A 20,977-nucleotide genomic window follows, 5' to 3' on the forward strand; every position below is an offset into this window, starting at 1 on the left:
CCTTCACTGTCTGCACGGCTTTGTGCTGCCTTCAGGGACCGTCGGAAAAAACAGGCTTCCTCAGCATAAACAAGTCGACTACAGATATAAATATAAAATCAATTCAATTGTAAAAAATAAGAATAACTCCCTTTACTGTACCGCTAGTATATCATATTTAACTTTTTTTTGGTGTTATATTTAGTTAGTATATATTGTGCATTTGTATTATATTTCACATTGTTTTTACCATGTAAAGTGTCTTTGAGTACCGTTTAAAGTGCTACACAAATAAAATGTATTATTATTATTATTATCAACAAGTCAGCGTTCACGTTCTAAAGATATAAACATAAAATCATAATCAAATAAGATTAACTCCCTTTATTGTGTTAGGTCATGGTCTTATGAAGTCAAAGGATGGTTATAAACACAATCGGTCTGATAAATAAATTAAAATAAATATCATTATCACTCCCACACAGTTTCTCGTCTCAAAACACGTTTAATTTCCCAAACAATTAGAGAATCAGTTTAGTTTACAAACGGCGCCATCTTCAGTACTCCAGCGTCATCACAAAAACACTGTCTGATTGAAGTAAAGCAGCTTATCTGAAATGACACGCTTTCATATAAAAACAGCATCTTTGAATTTACTAAAAATATTACTCTTCAGTCTCTCCTGATGGATGGAATTATTTCAGTTCGATAAGTAAAAGTATTACCACAAATGTATTGTGTCAAAACTACACATTTCATTTTAATTCAAGAACAGTAACTTTAAGTAAAACAATCTAAATACTTCTGCTGCTCAGCTAATTAAAGGAGATCGTTCTTCACGTTAAACTCTGAAGATCTCCACGTCGTCACCGCTCCTCTGATAACAGCGATCTGAAGTTCTTCAGCTCTCGGATGCTCGTGGAAATCCTGCAGGACATCGAGTTGAGGTGGACACTCATGTTATACAAAGAAGACGACAGCAGACACGCTCATTTTGACCAATACGATCTCACCAACATCAACAGACTCTCTCACCTCCCGAAGGCGTTGAGCAGCGAGACGATCTCCTGTCGGCTGAGCTGGAAGCTGGGCCTCTGGTCGCCAGACGAGGGCAGAGCTTCAATCTGTCGCTCTGAAAACAGAATCTTCAGCGATGTTCCTAATCCCTGAGTCTGGTGATGAGAGAGAGACAGAGAGAGAGAGAGAAATAGAGAGACAGAGGAACAAATCACAAAGCAATCACAGGCTGCTAAACAATACATGTAGAGGGTTGACTGCATTATTTATCGATTATAAATAGATATTTATTGTTTTTAGATATTAAGCCTTTGACATTTTTTAAATCCTTCCAGCAAACATGGATCAATATATTAGTTCTCTACAAACCTGTGGGAGCTATTTAACTTTTACCCACAGGTCATTCTGATAATCATTGATATTGTAAAGAATGACCAGCCTGGAGTTTCCCCCACAGTCGACACTTGGAGCAGCCGACACAGTCCATGATCCTGGAGATGTTGAGAAAGGCCAGTCTGACGTCCTCCTGAGGAGAATTAATGACGGGAGTTAAATGTGTAAAACACAGGCGGCAACCTCCGGTTCTGAAGACTGAAGCCGATGCGTCATGTGTTAAAGCTGCATTCTCTCTAGTGTCCACCAGGGGGCGACTCCTCTGGTTGTATAGAAGTCTATGAGAAAATGACTCTACTTCTCACTTGATTTATTACCTCAGTAAACATTGTAAACATTAGTTTATGGTCTCAATCTCTAGTTTCAAGTCTTCTTCAATACAGCATGATGTTCATTTAGTAAATGATGGTCCATTTAGAGTCAAACAGACCATAAAGCAGGGAATGCTTTAGGGGCGGGGCTTACAGTGATTGACAGGTCTCTAAAGTAACCTGATGAAGGTTTATGTACCGAAACAATGTCACTAAATATCTCTGAATGTGTAATTTTTTGACCATCGGTATTCTCCTCCTATGCACCTGTCGACCTCCTGGTGTGCAAAAGATTCCCTTTTTTTTTTTAATCTAAATGCTTCCAGCCAAATATTTTACAGATCAAAGCAAAGTAGACATTTCTCTCTGATATCTATCAGACCTTCTGGAATCATTGATATCAATTCCTGCATAAAATCTGATGTTTGAAGTGAACTTAGAGAATTTATTCCTCTTTTAGTTAAAAATAAAAGGTAGAAGAGGAGTCTCATTCTAAATTATAAGAGCTCGTCATGTCCACAAAGGCTTGCTCTGCCTGGAGTATATTATTCATAGAGTATAAGAAGTCATCAGTACGTTTGAACAGAGGTTTAAAATGGTTGCTGACCTTCAGTTTGCCAGCTTCCTTTTCATCTCCAGCAAACAGAGACGTCTCATCAAAGTGCAGAGGGAAAGATCTGGAAGAGGAGAGTCACAACAAACTGTTCACTTATACAGTAAATAAGAAACTAAGACATTTAAATGTCACTGGACATAACATAAAGTTCATCTTTTAATTATTATTATTAACTATTCAAAGATTCCACAGGAAACTGAAATAAAAAACACTTTTATGTAAAATAATCTTGTCATTTTGTCTTTAATTGCTCTTTTCTCTTTTATTTATTTATTCTTATTTAAACTTTACAAATCTCTTGTTATTACTTCTATACTCACAGAGAAATCTGATTTACTTGAATGATTTAAGTTTCTTTTGCATTTCCGCTATAAATGAAAAGAAAGTAATTTATAAAGATGCAACATTTACAGGGAAATAACATAATAGAGCAGAATGATGACTAGTTAAAAAGAAACTAAATAAAACAGACTGATGTTGCGTTAGAGACCCGGACCCGGTCCCGGTCCCGGTCCTGGTCCCGGGCCTCACACTGACCGGGCCAGCTGCAGGATGTGCAGCAGCAGCTCTTTATGTCTCAGGTCCTCCTCCGGTCTGCCGGTGAACAGCCGGAACGACGGCCGCTGGAAGAAGGGCAGAGCTTTGGCCAGCGCTCGCAGCTCGATCAGGAACAGGAAGTAGAGGTTGCGGAGCCTCTTGGGCCCCTCGCCGGCCGTCAGCTCCGAATCGAAGCGCTGTCGGAACTCTGACACGTTGTGACCCCACTTCCTCTGAAACCAGCTGTCTGAAGGGAAAGAAGGGGATGACAGAGGGAGGGGCTCTCACTCACACAGGCTCCGCCCCCTACTGGACTCTATGGGTGTGTGTTGCACCAGGTAGGCACATGTTCATTGGGTAAATGCATGCTCGTGATTGGAGGAGAGCATCATCAGAGTCCAGTAGAGGGCGGAGCCTGTGCTCATAGAACTATGGTTACACTATCGTAACCTTCACCTGGCTGTGGGATGAAGTTGGACATTAGCGATCACTGACTGTAGGAGAAACATTCATTCATTTGATTTTTTATTTGTCTTTTTGTATTTGTTTCTTGAAAATCTAATAAAGAAAAACCAGAGAGAGCGATAACTGGGAGTAAATAACAACACAGCTTCAGATTGATTAAGTTTTCCATTCGTACAGCTACTATTTGAGAACAATCAGTTATTTTTAAAGAACTTATTCTGAATAAATGAAGCGTCAGCGTGTCTCACCATCCAGCAGGTACCTGGAGCTCAGGTGTATGTTGATGCTCGCATGGAGGCCAGAGACGAGCCGGTAGAAAGCTCTCTTCTCTACGCACTGACCTGACAGAACGAACGAACACACACACACACACACACACACACACACACACACACACACACACACACACACACACACACACACAGAGAAGACAGGTAACACAAAAACCCTAAAAAATACCTCATCCTTTCCCCCTTCAGGTGAAACGTCAGCTCACCTTCCAGCCAGCTGTAGAAGACCTTTGCTGTAAATAAATGAGCACGTCATTAATCTGAATGAAGTGAATCGTGGTTTGATGTCACAGTGATGAAGCCTCGTACCTTCACTTCCTGAGCTGCTGTGGAACGAGTTTGGAACGACCGGTCGCTTGATGGTGAACGGTCTGTGAAGGGGAAGTAAAGAGAGAAAGAGATCTACTTCATTCATCTGCTTCCTTTATTCCTCAGATATAAGAAGCACAAACTGTCGAGGGCTTTGAATTAAAGATGCATTAAATGTGGAGACTTGTGTTTGTTTTTCACCACATCGGATACTGGTGGAAGAAGTATTCAGATCCTTTTACTTCAGTAAAAGTACTAATAATCCGACTGAAAGCACCAGTATGGAGATAAACTCCTCTTATCTGAGCCGTGACCCTTTATTTATGAGTGTTTACTTGAAGCAGTTCTCCTCGTAGATGCTGTTCCAGATCTGCCAGGCCTCTGGTCCTCTGTAGCCCGTGAAGCGCTCCGGGTTCAGCAGCAGGTCGACATGCTGGGAGTCCGGAGACTCCTCGTCTGGGAACAGAACGCTTCAGTCAGCTGTTAGTCTCCAACAACGACGGATAACACACCTGTGTTTGATCAGCCAGGTGTGATCTCAGCTAGAGAGAAGTGAAGCAGGAGGACTGAGACACTAGCAGACATGGTGCAGCGTTGATAATAGTACTAATAACAATAATAACTCAGAAATGTATCTGTTCCACACATTACCATAAAATATACATTCTTTGGTTTTTATATATGTTTAACACATGTCTCCTAAAATACTCCTTATATTATATTATAACACATTGTATTGAAAAACATATTTTTTTACTCTTTCGGTTGTTTTTGTAAAAGTTATAAATTCTTAACATTATAAGCTCAATTTTATCTTTCACATACCTTAAAAATGTAATATAATAAAAAATACAATATGAATACATTTATAACATGTTTAAAATAATCACTTATATTTCACTTACAAAATGTGTTTTATCCTCATGTTCTGTAAAAATAAATTATACATTCTTTTGATTATGTTCCCTAATAATTTGATATACTTTTCATCATGTTCCCTAAAAAATATAATTTATATAATCATCTCAAAACATTTTTACTCAGTTATGTTTTCCTTCTTATGTATTCTTGCCATTTATATTTCTAAAAATGTGTATTTTATCTTCATGTTCTCTTAAAACATATATTATTTAGATTATGTTCCCTTATTATATACTATAATTTTCATAATGTTCCTTAAACATGTTTATCACACTATTTTTCCAAAACACTTTTATTTATTGTAATTGTAACGCCTAAAAAGTATGTTAATATTGCGTACCCTAAAATATTTTATCATCATAATCCCAACAAAAGTATCTATTCTCCATTTATATTTGAAGTCTTATTTTCATTAAATATGTTGCAGTTCTACCATCATGTTCCCTAAATTGTTTGTATTTTTAACTTAAACTTTAACTTAATTTTAATGTAATCTGATCAAAGACCTAAAAAAAAAATGGAGGATTACTTCTGTGAATACATAAACCTGAAGGAGGACGTGTCGATCAGCAGGTCTGTGTTCTTCATTTGTTGCCAACGATACTTTCATATTTGGGATCAAACACACAACAGCTGGTTTGATTTGGTTCATGCTGATGGATTATATAAAGTACCGTCCACCACGCAGAAGCGCTCCGCCTCGTCGTCGTGTTTGCTCCAGTTGAGCAGAGCCTCTCTGGTCTCGTCACTGGAAATGAAAACAGAGAAGTCCTGAGGTCAGAGGTCACGCAGGAGATCACAACTGTTGTGACAACGCTGTTTTGTAATCAAAGTTGTAAGAGCAACATGCTTAAAGCTTCTATGAGGAACTTTTATTTTGTGTTGATTCTGGCGCCCCCTGTGGACTAAAGTGGTAGTGTTTCACCAGAGTTTCATTTTAATCTGTGAATCTGTAACAACGCATCACATTTAACACGCTGATTTAAAATCAATCAAAGTCACTTTAACTACAGCAGGTACATTAATGTAGTACAATAACATGTACTGAAGTATGAAGTAAACTGGATGTACTTGTATTTGAGTATACTGTACTACATGTACTGATGCCGTGTGGTACTCTACATACTCTGTGGTGATACTAAGACACATCACCAGTATTTTAAAGTACTACGTGTGTGTATTGTACTTCATGTTTGCACAGCAATCCTAAATGATCTGAACCCACCTTAAAGAAACATCTACAGCTCCCAGATCCTCCGGCTGCTCGCACTCCTTCACTTCTGCAGAATACTGAACACGCAGAGAACAGATTCAAGTTATGGTTCCACACAGAACGTTTTACTCTTGTTTGATTCATTCAGTCACAAAGTACTTTAACAATTGTATTTTTCATCATTTTTAAATACCCATGTATAGTTTTGTTTGTTCTCAGATGATGAATTTGAATTTCTGTAGTTTTTTTCCGGAGTGAACGTCTTTGTGACTGATTCACTTGTTTTAATCTCAGAATAATGTGTGTTCTTACTTAATTAATGTGTTTTATTGTGATGTTTAGCTTTGATGCAGCTGTTCCTTTAATGACATCATTATATAGAATCATTCAATTCAAGACTATTTTCTCCTGTAAGAGACAATAAAAGTATGTACAAAATGTGTAATTTCTATATAATCCAAAGAATGTCTTTTTAATTATAGTGACTATTAAAGCGTCCCATTAATTAGTTATAATAAACTGATAGAGTATTTAAATGCTGTTTTTTTACATATATGATCTTGTATCTACATTTTTTTTATAGCTTCCTCAAAATGAGTTATGTATTATTCTAATATGATTTATAGTGCACACAAAACTACATTTTAAAAATCCCAAATATTTGTTATGTTACTTCCTGACTATAAATCCCAAATGTTTGTCATAATCCCCAAATTACTCATTTGTTACATAAATAAAAACCAGGTGGATTTCGGGATTCTTATGGACAACGTAAAAAATAAGTTGTTTAAAATACTTATTCTGATTTAAAATAAAAACAAACCTGACCCAGCTGGTCCGGACTGACTCACCTGGTCTTGGGAGGAGGATCTGATCCCCTCTGGAACCTGGTTCTGTTTGGCAGAGATCAGAGTGTGAGTGATGTGAATACAGGTGAGTGTGTTTAGGTTCAGGTACATGAACTCACAGGAGAGCAGGGCTTCACAGCACAGTCCTTCAGACCACAGTCACCTCTGACCCTCCAGAACGGACACACCTTGTTCAGGTTCACCTGCAGATCATCGACACGAGTCCTCAGTATCAATCTGTGTGTGTGTGTGTGCGCGCGTGTGTGTGTCTCACCTTGTAGAACCTGAAGTAGTCCGACTCCAGAAGAGTTTGAAGTTTGGGGAAGAGTCTGTGGTTGTTGAAGCCGTCGATGGTTTCCACATCACAAGTGCAGTCGTCCAGATCTCCTGAGACCTGCAGAGGACGGAGAACCAGATCCCATCTAACGAGGATCTACTTCCTGTCCCACCCGAACGGGACGTGATTGGTTTACGTCGTGTCAGACGGGAACGCCCAGTAACTTCATACACATACATGTATGTATATATATATATATATATATATACACACAGTATAGTATCACAAGTTAGTTTCTTCTTCTCTCCCATTAATCATCTCACGTCCCGTCAGATTTACGTGGTGACCCTTTGGAGGGCGCCGACCCCTAGGTTGGAAACCACTGGACTAAACTTCACTGGAGTTATGTAGACAAAACATCAGGATTAATAATACCATAATCTAAAATATATATTAGTTCATAATTCACAGATCAAGTACTTTTGATGCTTTGAGTACATTATGGTTATAATACTGAAATGAATGACTTCTACTTGTACATCATGTTATTGGTAGTGTCCAGCCAATGGGAGGCTACAAGCCGAAAGAGTTAAACATTAATTAAATGAATTAAATGGAAAAGCAGCAAATAAAAACTATTTATTTTCTGTGAATCAATTAATCTAATTGTTTCAGCTGTTTTGTGTGCAAAAAATAAATAATTTGTAAAGTAAGTAAAGCTGTCAGATAAGTAATGGAGTACAAAATGTACAATATTGGCCTCAGAGATGTAGTGAAGTAGAAGTATAAAGTGGCACACAATGGAAATACTCAAGGAAAATACAAGTACCTCAAAATGAGTACAGAACTTGAGTAAATGTAATTAGTTACTTCCCAACACTATTATAAAAGCATGTATAATTATATTCTATCACGTGTTTTTATGGTTTTGTTTTTGGAACAATGAAACTTTTCCTGCTTCGGACACGCGACCGACGCACGCACGCACGCACGCGCTCCTCTTACAGCAACAGGTGAGATACTTTAAATAAACTCGCTCACCTGACAGAAGCACTTGCTGTCCGCACATCCGGGCACCTGGAGGAGGAGGAGGAGGAGCAGCAGCTTCATCACGACCTCCGTCTTATAATATATAGCATATATATATATAATAATATATAATGTGAGAGCAGAGTTTATCAGGAAAATCCGGGCTCGAGGCTCTGAAAGGCGGTGACATCACGTCACCTTCTACTTCCGGTTTCCAGTCCGCTACGTGAGAGACGTGACCGATTAAATCTCACAAATATTTATTTAAAATTATTAAAAAATATCAAATATATATCTTTGAAAAAATGTTTTTAAATATTGTATTATTAAAAATATTACTCTATCTATTATATATATATAATACATACATCTTAATAATACCCACAAACTTAATATATTTTTTATTTAAACAATTAACAATTTATTCGTATATAATAAAATAGCTAAGCGTGCAGATAACCAAACTTAAATGCAGTTTTCTCCTATTTTATGATTTTTTTGGTGTTTTAAGTGCAGTTCAGCTTTTAAGTGGGGGACGGCACTGGGGTGTAATACCAGCATCAGCCACACGGGGGAGCTGCAGGACTCGTTTATTTAATTCACACCCTTTAAAAAGTTTATTTAGTGGAAGAAGTTGGAGGATTTTTTCAAGAGATAAAGAAACATTTCATCCTTCAGTTTCTCACAAACACAGAATGAATACTTTTACTTTTTATACTTCAGTACATTTTGTCGGCAACACTTTTTTTGAATGCAGGTCTACTACTACTCAGACTAGTACTTTAGTGGAGTACTTTCAGTGTGGTATTAGTACTTTTCAGTGGAGGAAGACGTAGGCCTGCACTCAGCTATATTATGAACATAATTCTACATTTAGTGTTGGAAACTATCAAAGAACCGTTCGAAGTTTTTAAAAGTGGTTTAGTCTAAAGTTCGGGGCCTCAAAATGTTTATTTTTGTTTCCCAAAGGTTAGTAGACACATTGAAACACACTCGAGGCCTCGTTCACACTGCAGCACCTCCGCCTTTGGCGACTTTCTCGCTAAATCTGGCGACTTTCCAAACCCTCATGGCGACTTTTTTTGTCAAAAGCTACTAGCGACAAATCTAGCGACTTGTTCTGGAGTTGTTGGAGACTTTTGTGGTGACTCTGACGTTAAAGCACGTACGTTCTGCACTGTTGTGAACGAGCAGCGGGAGCTGCCGTGAGCCCCTCCGCCGCAGAGAGCAGTCAGAGCAGAGAGGAGACGCACTCTAGCTATAGGTGTCGGCTATATTTTGACACAAAACAAATAATAACCGTAGCTGTGTTTCAGCTGCAGGACAGCAGTGAAGGCCCCGTCGTCGTCTCCTCAAACACAAACTAGATGAATCATCGTTTATGTATTTCCTGTGATCAGTTTGGTTGAAGTTGAGTGAAGTTGGAAGTTCTTCTTCTTCTGTAGTGTTTCTCCGCGTAAACGAGGATCAAACAGGAACATGAACAGTGAACTCTGGCTGCAGTGTTTACATTTGTGTGAATGTCTCGAGTACAAAGAAAGGCACTTCCATTAGTTATTCTAGATATGACTCAGCCTCGTGCATGCATTCAAATATAAATGACACTTTCTTATAAATCCACTCCTCAACTTTCTTCTTTTTTCATCATTTTCTTCAATTTTTTGTCCTTTTTTGAGTTTTTTTTATTATTAAACATACAATATTCTTTTGTCAAATATATACGTAAGCCTGCAGTCAATACAGGACATCGGCTCTTTGATAAAATAAAACTAGATGAAATAAAGGAGCACAGTCAAGCGGTAACACTTTGTTACACAACGGATGCTGCTGCATTTACAAAAGAAAAGAAAGGAAAGAGAACGTCTTGGCATCCCACATCGACATAAACCGACTAAAACTGCAGAATCTAGGACAGAAAAGAAAGATACAAAACAGCATATAAGTACATTACATGTTTTTGGAATATCACGGCGTTCTCTAACTATTAATACTGCAGTGTGCACAGCGTTAGCTCTCAACCCTCACAGCTCATATGCATTCACAAATAAAAACAATAAAAACAATAAAGCATTTGGTTTGACGTCCCGTGTCTCTCTGATCTCTGAACATTAGTAACTTTACTCAGTTAAACGTATTTAAACGTAGTTAAACGTATATTTAAACGCCGTCAGTCACAGACGAGAAAGTGAAAGAAATCTCCTGAACTTTGTATCGACGCCTTTAGAACTCAAACATGGCAACGTCACATCAAAGTACATCAAAATACTGCAAAAAGTACGAGTTTCAATAATCCCTTTGATCACATCACCGACAGCAGTCTGGTGATGTTCTCTACCGTTCTTAACACCAACAAATCCCACGAAAGGAGCAGACAGTGAACGCATCTCAAGCCTGATATATCTCCATTAAAAACACATCAGTGAGCTTCATCACCATCATCATCATCACACACACTCACTAGAGCACCACATGTGGATCATTCCGCTGCTGAAAATAGTCCCCAACAGATGCTGAACTACTTCCTCCAGTTTGTTGATCAAAACTACAGCGAGCAGCTGTTCTAGGAAAGTATTCTTAAAATATGAAACTATATATTTGCGACCAGTTTTTCAGTATTCAGTGACTCAGACAGGAAGTCACGAGCTGCTGAATTAGTCGCTTTGTCTTCGGGGGGGGGGGGGGGGGGGGGTTAAGTTGACAATAAGACAAAGAACAAAGCCAGCCGCGTCATTGAAAGCAACACACGGTGAAACCTCTCAGGACCGTAACAGTGAGGTGGTGAAAGCTCAGACTCCAGATCAGATCCTGGTCTGCCAAAGACGACGACAACGACAACAACAACAACAACAACACGCTGCCGGTTTATCTGCCGACAGCTCGTCCGACGTGAGTTTTGTAACCGAACAAGAAGCGACGTTTCCTCAACATGACACTGATGATGGTTACAAAACAAGATTATGGTTTAACAACAACAACAATAAAAACGACTGTTAATATTTGAGATGTACGTATGGTCACCAGCCATAACATGTTAATACATATGGTACTTTAAATAAGAAAACACCTAAAATGAGTAAAAGTATCACCTCTGCAATGAAAAACAAAAACAGAATAAATAATTGGATCTACTTTCAGTATCAACTGTGTGGGCGGGGCTTAACCAGCTCCGTCTCTATAAAGGCACCTCAACAGAACGTCTGCATGTTTTAGTCCCTCTAAGGAGCTGTTTTTGGAGGATCTAGTGACATCTAGTGGTCAAGTTGTAGAATGCAACCAACTGAACATTCCTCGCTTACTACTCCAAACGTGTGGAGAACTACGGTGGCCTTTAAGTAACCTAAAAACATCAAAGTCTCTCTCTGGAGCCGATGTTTGGTTTGTACGTTCTGGGCTTCCGTAGAGGCATGGCAGACTCCGCCTCCCCGTGTAGCTAAGGTCTCTTTATTAGTTTCAGGTGTTTTTACACCAATGAAAATGATGAATATCGTGTTACATTTCTACCATTAGATGCCTCTAAACCCTCCACACGGCTCCTTTAACACAGGTCACACACTGAACGGCTTATTAGCTAAGATGTATTGTAGTGTTTTGGATTCCTATATTGAAACCTGTAGGTAGCCAGTAGTTTCCATTATGATTTGAAACCTGAAGTTTGCTTTCAGAAGGTGAACGAACCATCGCAACAAACATCATGCGGCACATTCATTTGTAGGTGCAGATCTTTAAACAATAAACACAAAAGAAACTTGCACTCATTGTGATGGACGCACTCTCTCATGAAGCATCACAACTATACGAGGTCATTCTGATAAAGAACCTGGAAGGTTGTAAAAACATAAAAAGATAAATAGTAGATGGTGATGTAATGCGTGTTTAAACTGTGGTGAACAGGCTAACACATGCACAGACTCTGGAGAGGTCCTTCTAGTGACACGAGGAGACATTTGAACCGGTCGTGTTTCAAACTGTTGCTTGAGCCTTGAACATTTGGGGGTTTTAGTGTATCACATTACTACATCAAGTGCAGGATACAAATGAAGTTTACTAGAGAATTGAAACAGACTAATGAAAGAAACTAAACAATAATAACAATAATAATGTTCAATCAGAGGTCAGCACTATCGGCGCACATGCTCAGTTGAAAGCGAGTTTCCTAACCAGCTTATTTCATATAAAACCAAATATCTTTATAAAGTCTGTAGTCCAGACACAATGAACTGAGGATAAATATTAAGACACAATAACCATGAGATTCAGAATAAAAAAAGAAAGAATAACTTCCTCGTGTTACACCAACGCTCATCACTGATGTTCCAGCGGTCTGCCCGTCGTGACCGGGTTCCACCAGCAGGTGGCGATGAGCACCAACGAGACAGTCTCTGGGAGAGACTCCCCTTCATGGACTGACGTGTGTTTGTGACATGGTCGAGTGGAAACCAAACATGTGTTTGCTTTTTTTTTTCCTGCCATCTTCTTCCCAACATTTCACAATCTTCCCGTCCTCCGAGTAAGAAGTTTAGTAGTAACATGCAGCTGTGAAACATCACCCAGCTTCAGAAGAAGAAGAAACATAAAGCCAGCGTCTGAACGTGCAGATATTAATCTCCCATCTACATGTGTAAAAAACAACAACCAAGAAACCTACATTTTCAACGTATGGTGCCTACAAAGGGCTCTGAATTCAAGGAGTTCATACAGTACATGCTGCGGATGAACAATATGGAACTGACCGGAGCCAAACTCACGTCCTCCTACACTCGCCCACATGACATCATCATCCTCAGTCATCTTCATCCAATCAGAGGTCCCGCCTCTGATGTCCTCCGTTTAAAACATCCGCTTCCTTTTCCAGGGTCACCTCAGTTTGATTCTTTCTTCTGCTACTTCCTGTGTCTTTCTCAACCTCTTCCTCCTCAGCCCCTCCTCACACATCTGCTCTACCTCCTCCTCCTCCCCCTCCTCCTCTTCCTCCTCCTCTTCCTCTCTCCAGACCAGCATGTCTTTTGCTGCTGGCTGCTAAAATAAAGGATAAGCACGTTGGTTGTAAACTGGCTACTCGTGGGACGCAAAGCTAGTGGGCGGCCAAGACTTTACAGAATATGACACGACTCATACCCGAAATTCAAACATGTCTCTGTACCCTTTTGAAAGTAGCATCATTATGTAAACAATAAATACATACAATACAAATACATGACTTTTTTTTTTGCTTGGCAAGAGGCCTTTCTGAGCTGTACGAGGATCCTCGCCGGGCGCTCAGTCCTCTGTGAAAACGTCCTCCTGGCTCCGCTCGTCTTGGGGTCTGAGGTACTGTTATGGGTCTGAAGGACGCCACAAAGCTGTGGTTCATGTGCGGGGGGGGGGGGGGACGACGACCAGAGGGCTCTGATCCACAGGCCGGCGCCTCCCTTCTGCTGGACCCGTTCACACACGGTTCAATGCTGGCGGAGCAGGAAGTGTGTTCTTCTTCCCGACCCGGGTGGACGGTGCCGATGGGATCTCCTGCGTTGGCCGTTTGACGGCCGTCTCTCTCTCTCGTGTTTCTCGGGGTGGGGGGGGGGGGGGGGGGGGGGGGGACTTCCAGGTGACTCATGGAGAGAGAGTCTCGTGAACCAGCGCCGTCCGACCGCTCTCACTCAGGTCCTCGGTTCATATGGTGGATGTGCGGTCGGCACCGTCTGAGCAGCAGAGAGGAGAGAAAGGTTAGTGAGGAAGCTAGAGGATGGTGGACGTCGTGACGTCACCCGTTACGTTTTGAAGCCTTGAGTTCGACATTTTGGCCGTCGCCATCTTGTTTTTTTTCAAACCATAAGTGACACGAAAAGTTGGAGCTAAGTACAACTAAACACTGAAGAAGACGTTTTTAGGGCAATAAAGTCGTAGGATGAAAACACAGACGACCCCCAGACCGGTAGAGACCTGTCAATCACAGTAGCCCCGCCCCTAAATCATACCCTGCTTTATGGTCTGTTTGACTCTAAATGGACCATCATTTGCTAAATGAACATCATGCTGTATTGAAGAAGACTTGAAACTAGAGATTGAGACCATAAACTCATGTTTACAATGTTTACTGAGGTAATAAATCAAGAGAGAAGTAGAGTCATTTTCTCATAGACTTCTATACAACCAGAAGAGTCGCCCCCCGGTGGTCAAACGATCCCAGTCGTTTTCACACAGTGAGGCATTCAGCGTATTGATTAAACACGGGTATCAGGTCGGTATCTGGATGGAAAAAGTCCTATTGATGAATCCCTTCTCCTAACACTAATCCCTTGTCCTTCACCAGTGCATGCTGGGAGATTCTCCAGCTTTCACGTGAAAATGTAATTATTATATTAATTATAACTTTATCATGATGTGTTCACATGCAATCTGTAAAATTTAGTTTTGGTAATTAATTTGAATAAATCCAGTAGTTTGAAGGAGATGTTTTCACATGAATATAAAATAGATATTAAAGATGAATTATGAGCTGTTTAACAAGCAAGCTCTAAGCACCTTATTATACATCATTAAACATAATAATGAGATTTGTTTTAATTAATAAAAAAAGTAACAGGATAACACTTAGAAGTTACACAGACTTCAGAGGGTGAAGATCAGCTGCTATAATCAATCAACAAAGGATCTGTATCTGTTAATATGGATCATCAATTATCGTAATTAGTAACGTGAGCGTGGATCTCTAAAAGTTATAGTCGCTCCATTTTTCCTTCTGTGATGATCCGATCCGTGCTGCAGCTCTACTTTCTTTATAATGACTCTACTTTCTGCTACAGATTCATGACTATAAACTATGAAAAGAGAAGATAAACTGTGACTGAAGGCCTGAGGCGTGTTTTCTGACGAAGGTGAGCAGCGAGGGGCCGAAGCCCCACACTGTCATGGAGAGAGGACAACACATCTGTAACAACACTGATGGAGCTCCGGAGGAAAACAACGGTCTGACAGCTGCTGCCTCTGGTGAGGCTGGGGAGGAAACAGGTTATGGAGCTACTATGGTGGACGATTTCATTCCACCGTGGTACTGAAGGGGTTAGTGTCGGCGTGAAGACGACAGAGTATACTGCTGACCTCCTCTTTTTACTTTAAAACCCATGAACCGTGGTGTTTTGGGTCATTTCCTGTTGGTTCGGATTCTGTTACCGAGTTTTGTTTCTGCAGATGTACGATAGGATGTTTGAGTCCTGAGACGAGACGGAGAAACTCTGGTTAGAGACGGAAAGTTTCTTCAGTTAAAGGCAGTCCTTCGTTCTGCTCCACACACACACACACACACACACACGCACACACATACACATACAAAGCAGCACTTGTCCACAGGTCGCATGGAGCACTGAGGCCTACTGTCTTCACCTCAGTCCAGTTTTGAGAGGGTGGGGGATTCAGTCTTTAACCCAGACTGAGATCCACTGTACATGAGAATATTCTACACAAGCCAAGTCCTCCACTGACTCACTCGACTACAGCTATATTAGAAAAAAAGATTTTTAAAGTGCGTTTTATGTCTTTTCTTCCCATGAGGTTTTTACCTCATCTAGTGTGTTGTTCTGTCTTATTCTCAGATTAAAACAATCAGATGTCTGAGATTAACAACAGCACATAACTTCCCAAAAGCTAAACGTAAGACTACTGCTCGAACAAAAAAACAAAACATCGTTGGGCTCGATCTGTTCAACCAACAGGTTACCTGACTCATTGTAAACATGAGTTTATGGTCTCAAGCTCTAGTTTCAAGTCTTCTTCAATACAGCATGACGTTCATTTAGTAAATGATGGTCCATTTAGAGTCAAACAGACCATAAAGCAGGGGATGCTTTAGGGGCGGGGCTATACAGTGATTGACAGGTCTCTACGTCACTCCTCCTCAGTCCTAATATGGTCACTTCCTGTTCACTGGTAGCAAAAAAACCAAGATGGCGACGGCAAAAATGTAGTCTGTGTTTTAGACTCATATATTGATTAGCATCCATTAAAGTGGTGCGTTACCTCCCAAGGCGTGCTCCGTCATACTCAGACACAGAGACTCCAGGCGATTGTTGATGTCTGGCTCCGTCACCGTGAGCTGGAGATCTGCACGGGAACAAAAACTTGAAGCGTCAGCGATTAAATTATATTCATATTAAACAAGAGGATGAGAACAAAGCGTCCCGGTGATGATGATGATGATGGTCACTACAGGTTCAGCGAGTTAAGGACATTTTAACAAATCATTTAAGTTCTACAGTTGATCCTCTCTGCAGCAGCAGAGTCCAGTATTTCCTCATGAGTAGAAAAATGTGTTTAATGACGTCACACACTCTTAATCATGGTACACACACATGCGTCGTGATGAAGAAACACAAGAACACTAAATACAAACATTTGAGACAGTTGCAACACTTTTTCAATAAAAAGGTGAGAATAGTTTCTCGAAGTCAGAGGGCTTCTGTTGACCCAGAGCAGCAGTTTATGTCTCGGGCTTTTATTGTGAAAGTCAGGGAGTGATGAAGTTAGCTGTGTCCATGTAGGTTTTGGCCTCACAACGTGATTGGTTGATGCTTTTATTCGTGGTGGGAAAGTTCAGAATAATTGACCTTGTTTGCATCATTGCCAATTAACAGACATAATGTATATTAATGGTACTCACTCATCTCTCAATGTCAATACAAATACATTGTTAAGAACAGTTTAATGAATAAATAATGATAGACGATGTATAACGGCCTCAAATAGACTCCGTGATCGGAGCGTCTTCACCAGACGAGTTGGCAAAGAACAACAGACGCGAGTTCAGATCCGTGCGCTGGGACAAACGTCCTCCATAATCAGATTACACCTCACCAATAACTCCAGCACATCAAATCAATGTCTGCGGGGTTTTACCGGTCTTATGGGGACATAGATCTCATTACACAGTCACGCTGTGAGAACGAGTCCTCACAGCATGAATCATTACGTTTGAGGGTGAAGACTTGGTTTAAGGGTGAAGGTTTAGGAAACATGTTAAAGAGTTGGACCCATTTTCAGTTGAAGTGATTGGACGGCTGGGTGAAACGTGACAGTGACGAGTGCAGACTGAACAAGTCTCGAACAACCTACCACAAATACGAAGAGCTCACAATGGGAATCATTTTTAGGAGAAGCTTGCCTCACACGGCCTCGTACGGTTATGAAACCATGACTTCATGTATTTGCGTTTATGGCAAAAACTCTGTTGATCTCGACATTCCTGATCGGCAACAGTCTGCAGCCTCACAGCGAAACTACCGAGCCCGATGAACAGAACTGCAGGTGAACTGTCCCTTTAAAGCCCCCACCAGCTGCTGCTGGCTTCCTTGGCCTCAACGGTTTTGTAGAGGGTGGGGTTGTGGTTGGAGTTTTTGTGTGTGTGTGTGTGTGTGTGTGTGGGGGGGGGGGGGGGGGGGGGGGGGTATTTGGGCCTCAGCAGAGCCTAGCAACCCCTTTCAGACGTTTAGCTCTCAGCGGAGTCTTCAACACGGCCCGAGCCGTGAAAATCCCTCGTGGCCGGAGAGAAAAGCTGAGTTAGGCCCAGTAGTCCACACTGGACTATTTATAGGCTCTAAATCCCCCACTCCCCCCCCCACACACACACACACACTTGTTCCTTCGTCTCCTCATTTTCTGCGCTGCGTCTCACTTAATAAGTCTCTTTATCCGTCTGTTGGCAGAGAGAAGACAGATCTCACGTATATGCACAGAGTCAGAGGAGGGTGACCCAGCTACAGCCACCCTGCTACGACTGCATGACTCTGCAGAGATGTGGGAGAGAGAGAGAGAGAGAGAGGGAGAGAGAGGGAGGGAGGAGGTAAAGAGAGAGAGAGGGAAGCGAAAGGAGTGGGCCGTGTCCTCGCTGCACAAAGAGCCTCATTGTGAGACTCCTCTTGACTCCGTCCTCCCTCCATCTCTTCCTCTCTCACGTACAGTCTCCACTCTCCCTCCAAAAGTATGTTTTGAGGACATTTCTGGTGTGTGTGTGTGTGTGTGTGTGTGTGTGACGAGAGTGGAGGAAGTCCCAACTTGTCCTATTACTGTCCGTTGTTCCTGTGGGACCAAGTCCAGTCAGCAGAGGCTACTACAGGTCACTCCGCCTGGCGCCGATGGTTACCATGACCCGAGTCTGTGTGGACACTGAGTGGACCGGACCGGGCTGAAGGGGGGTGGGGGGGGGGTACGACAACACTGAAGCTCAAATCAGAAATGATCCGTCACGATTATTAAAAGGCCTGGGACGTTTAAAATCTGCCCCCTCTAGAGTTCTGCAGGAGTGAGTCAGAACTCGTTTGTTTTTCTTAGATGCCTGAAAGTCTGTTTGTTACTTATTTAATATTCTTTACTGTTTTATTACTCATTTATAATACTTGTTACTTATGTCTCTTGTTTGCACTATGCTGCTGTAATCCTGTAAATGTCTCCACTGTGGGACTAATAATAGAATATCTTATCTCATCTTTAACACAAACAGAAAAGATCTTAACTTTGTTTAGTTCTCTGATATAAAACAGGTCATATCGCTCTGGTGAATTTAGAAGCTTGTACACGTCTTAAAAAGAGTGTAAATGAGACGACTAAACGTGTAAGAATCATAAACGTTTGTTTGACACACCATGATAGTTTAAAATCCAACAGAAGAATCCTGTTGGATGTTTGTGGAGGGAACCAGTGACGCTAACGTCCTGTTGGACAGAAACATGTCATCCCTGCAGAACTCTATAATTAGGAGTAGTTCTTCATAATTAATTGTGTTTTTGTTCATCTTATCTCATCTTGAACCTTATCTGGCATAAAGACAAATGTAGTCGATGCAAGAGACAGAGAGTGAAAAAGCTCTAAACGTCTAAGTGTTCTGAGCTTCATAGAAGTGTTTCAAAATAAAACACATCGGCTGCAGAGTGGTTAGTTAGTCCACGATGAAGGTCTGTTTTTAGGATATTTAATTATAAACTTGAAAGAGACCAAACGCTGAGGTCTGAACTCTAAAAAGAAGAGAAGTTGATGTCAGCTAGGTCATCTATTGGCTGTTTAAAGCTAAAAATATAATTTATGCAAATAAAGCAAGACAAAGAACCTGTTACATCATCATCATCATCATCATCAAAAGCATTGAACTGGTGTTTCCCTGATTTTCTCACCGGCTTGCTGGAACATGACCATGGTCTGTGGCGTGGTGTGGACCGGCAGGGAGCGGGTCCTCTGCACCGAGCTGTGGGTCCGGCTGGGCATGCTGTTGCTTCCTCCGGGGTTAGCGAACCAAAGGCCCTGAAGAGAAGACGTGAACCGCAGCGTTAGATCAACTCCTTCAAAGACTCTCTGCAGGACTAGTGAGACGAGTTCACAAGACACTCATCGGCTAACGGCAGCAACTGAAATGTGTCCTTCAGCTGGGATGTCTTGTTTTAGAGACGCACAATGCAGTAATTCAACTTACTGTACTACAGAAATCAAGCTGAGAGAACATTATGTTTAATCCAAAGGTGTCACCAAATTCTTTTGAACTTCCGTAACTTTTGTCTGAATCGAAGACCAATTTGGTATTGGAGAATAGAAACTATCTATAAATATTTACTACATTAAGCTCTCTGGGGTTCATGTAGTATGTTGAAAGGTACAATAAAAGTTAAGAACAATATATATACGCTGTGTTCGTGAGGCTCTACACTACAATGAGAGCGCTGTCGTTAAAATGGATGAGAGAGAAACTCTATTGTTATGTAGAAGTCAAAACAGTGCATCTTGGGAAAGAGCTTGTTGCCATTTTGATTATTACGAGGTATGAGAATGTAACAATACGTCTCTAGTTACCATTTCTGAATTCACCCCCGGTCATGATCAATGCTGCATTCAGACTTGATCTATTGCTACACAGCAGTGTGGATAAAACAACCAGCAGTCATGTGAACTGACCTGTGGTTAACCTGGCTACTTAAACACTCACATTTAAAGGTTATATAACTAAATATCATCATTTGATGCACACACGTCAAGCTCAGAGAAGCTGCTCTTCACACATTACTGAAACTTTCACTGCCCCCCCAGTGCTCGTTCCTGTCTGGCCCACATCTAATGACAGTCTCAAACACTCACCACATGGATTCCTCACTGTAACCTGCCCACTACACCCCCAACACCACTACCTCATGCCTCTTTCCTTGTGTAACCCCCCCCCATACCCCCCCGCAGTGCCACGGGCCAGAGGAAAAACAGGAAATGCCTGTGAACTGTTCTCACTGCCTCTCTTGCTCTCTCTCTCTCTCCTACACATCACACATAAACGCTCTCTCTCGCTCATTGCCCCTCCTCCTACACCACAGCTACCTCTCCCAAACTATGACTCACATATTTCCCTCTCTCTCTCTCTCTCTCTCTCTCTCTCTCGCTCGCTCTCTCTCTCTCTCTCTCCCTTCTTGTGTGGGACTGCTGTGTCGATGACACAGCAGTCCCACACAAGAAGGTCCAGCGTCAGGAGGAAGAACTGAGGTATTTCCTCCCATTGTAAGGGATATGAGAGAGAGAGACAGACAGAGAGAGACACAGAGAGAGAGAGAGAGAGAGAGAGAGAGAGACAGAGAAACAGAGAGAGAGACAGAGACAGACAGAGAGACACAGAGAGAGAGAGACAGACAGACAGAGAAAAACAGACAGACAGACACAGAGAGAGAGAGAGAGAGAGACAGACAGAAAAACAAACAGACAGACAGATAGACAGACAGACAGACACAGAGAGACAGAGAAACAGAGAGAGAGAGAGACAATCTTACAGTACCAGACA

At 41.3% G+C, this 20,977-nt stretch overlaps 2 protein-coding genes across 3 annotated transcripts in view; both read right to left on the reverse strand.

The window, feature by feature from the left end:
- Positions 1-464: 464 nt before the first annotated feature.
- Positions 465-8,390, reverse strand: ero1a (endoplasmic reticulum oxidoreductase 1 alpha). 2 transcript variants are annotated; one of them, XM_079159783.1, is made up of 15 exons: positions 8,218-8,390; positions 7,174-7,293; positions 7,019-7,102; positions 6,903-6,944; positions 6,064-6,128; positions 5,513-5,586; positions 4,253-4,373; positions 3,918-3,979; positions 3,815-3,841; positions 3,567-3,659; positions 2,854-3,100; positions 2,308-2,377; positions 1,436-1,522; positions 1,015-1,151; positions 465-906 (listed from the first exon to the last, which is right to left on the reverse strand). In XM_079159783.1, exons 1-15 carry the CDS (start codon positions 8,284-8,286, stop codon positions 846-848), a joined length of 1,359 nt encoding a protein of 452 aa, XP_079015909.1. In that variant the 5' UTR covers positions 8,287-8,390; the 3' UTR covers positions 465-845. The 2 variants fall into 2 exon arrangements, with proteins under 2 accessions (XP_079015909.1, XP_079015908.1); XM_079159782.1 differs by having other exon boundaries at positions 7,019-7,105.
- Positions 8,391-9,847: 1,457 nt separating this feature from the next.
- samd4a (sterile alpha motif domain containing 4A) overlaps positions 9,848-20,977 on the reverse strand; it is a 43,761-nt gene continuing 32,631 nt past the window's right edge. Inside the window, exons 11-13 of the mRNA XM_079160056.1 lie at positions 19,341-19,467; positions 16,198-16,281; positions 9,848-13,883 (exon numbers count right to left, since the gene is read on the reverse strand). Of these exons, the coding sequence (XP_079016182.1) occupies positions 13,855-13,883; positions 16,198-16,281; positions 19,341-19,467 (240 nt within the window). The 3' untranslated portion in view covers positions 9,848-13,854. The remainder of the gene's footprint in view (positions 13,884-16,197; positions 16,282-19,340; positions 19,468-20,977) is intronic.

The sequence above is a fragment of the Pholis gunnellus genome, assembly GCF_910591455.1.
Source record: "Pholis gunnellus genome assembly, chromosome: 1".
In the NCBI taxonomy this organism is placed as follows: Eukaryota; Metazoa; Chordata; class Actinopteri; order Perciformes; family Pholidae; genus Pholis; species Pholis gunnellus.

Bases quoted from the DNA above. Each gene is read 5' to 3' on its own strand.
- ero1a (XM_079159782.1), bottom strand. From the start codon at position 8,286: ATGAAGCTGCTGCTCCTCCTCCTCCTCCTCCAGGTGCCCGGATGTGCG. The intron at 1,152-1,435 runs GCTGGTCATTCT...TCTCATCACCAG, and splicing joins GACTGTGGGGGAAACTCCAG to ACTCAGGGATTAGGAACATC. The intron at 907-1,014 runs GTGAGAGAGTCT...GATGTCCTGCAG, and splicing joins CTGCTCAACGCCTTCGGGAG to GATTTCCACGAGCATCCGAG.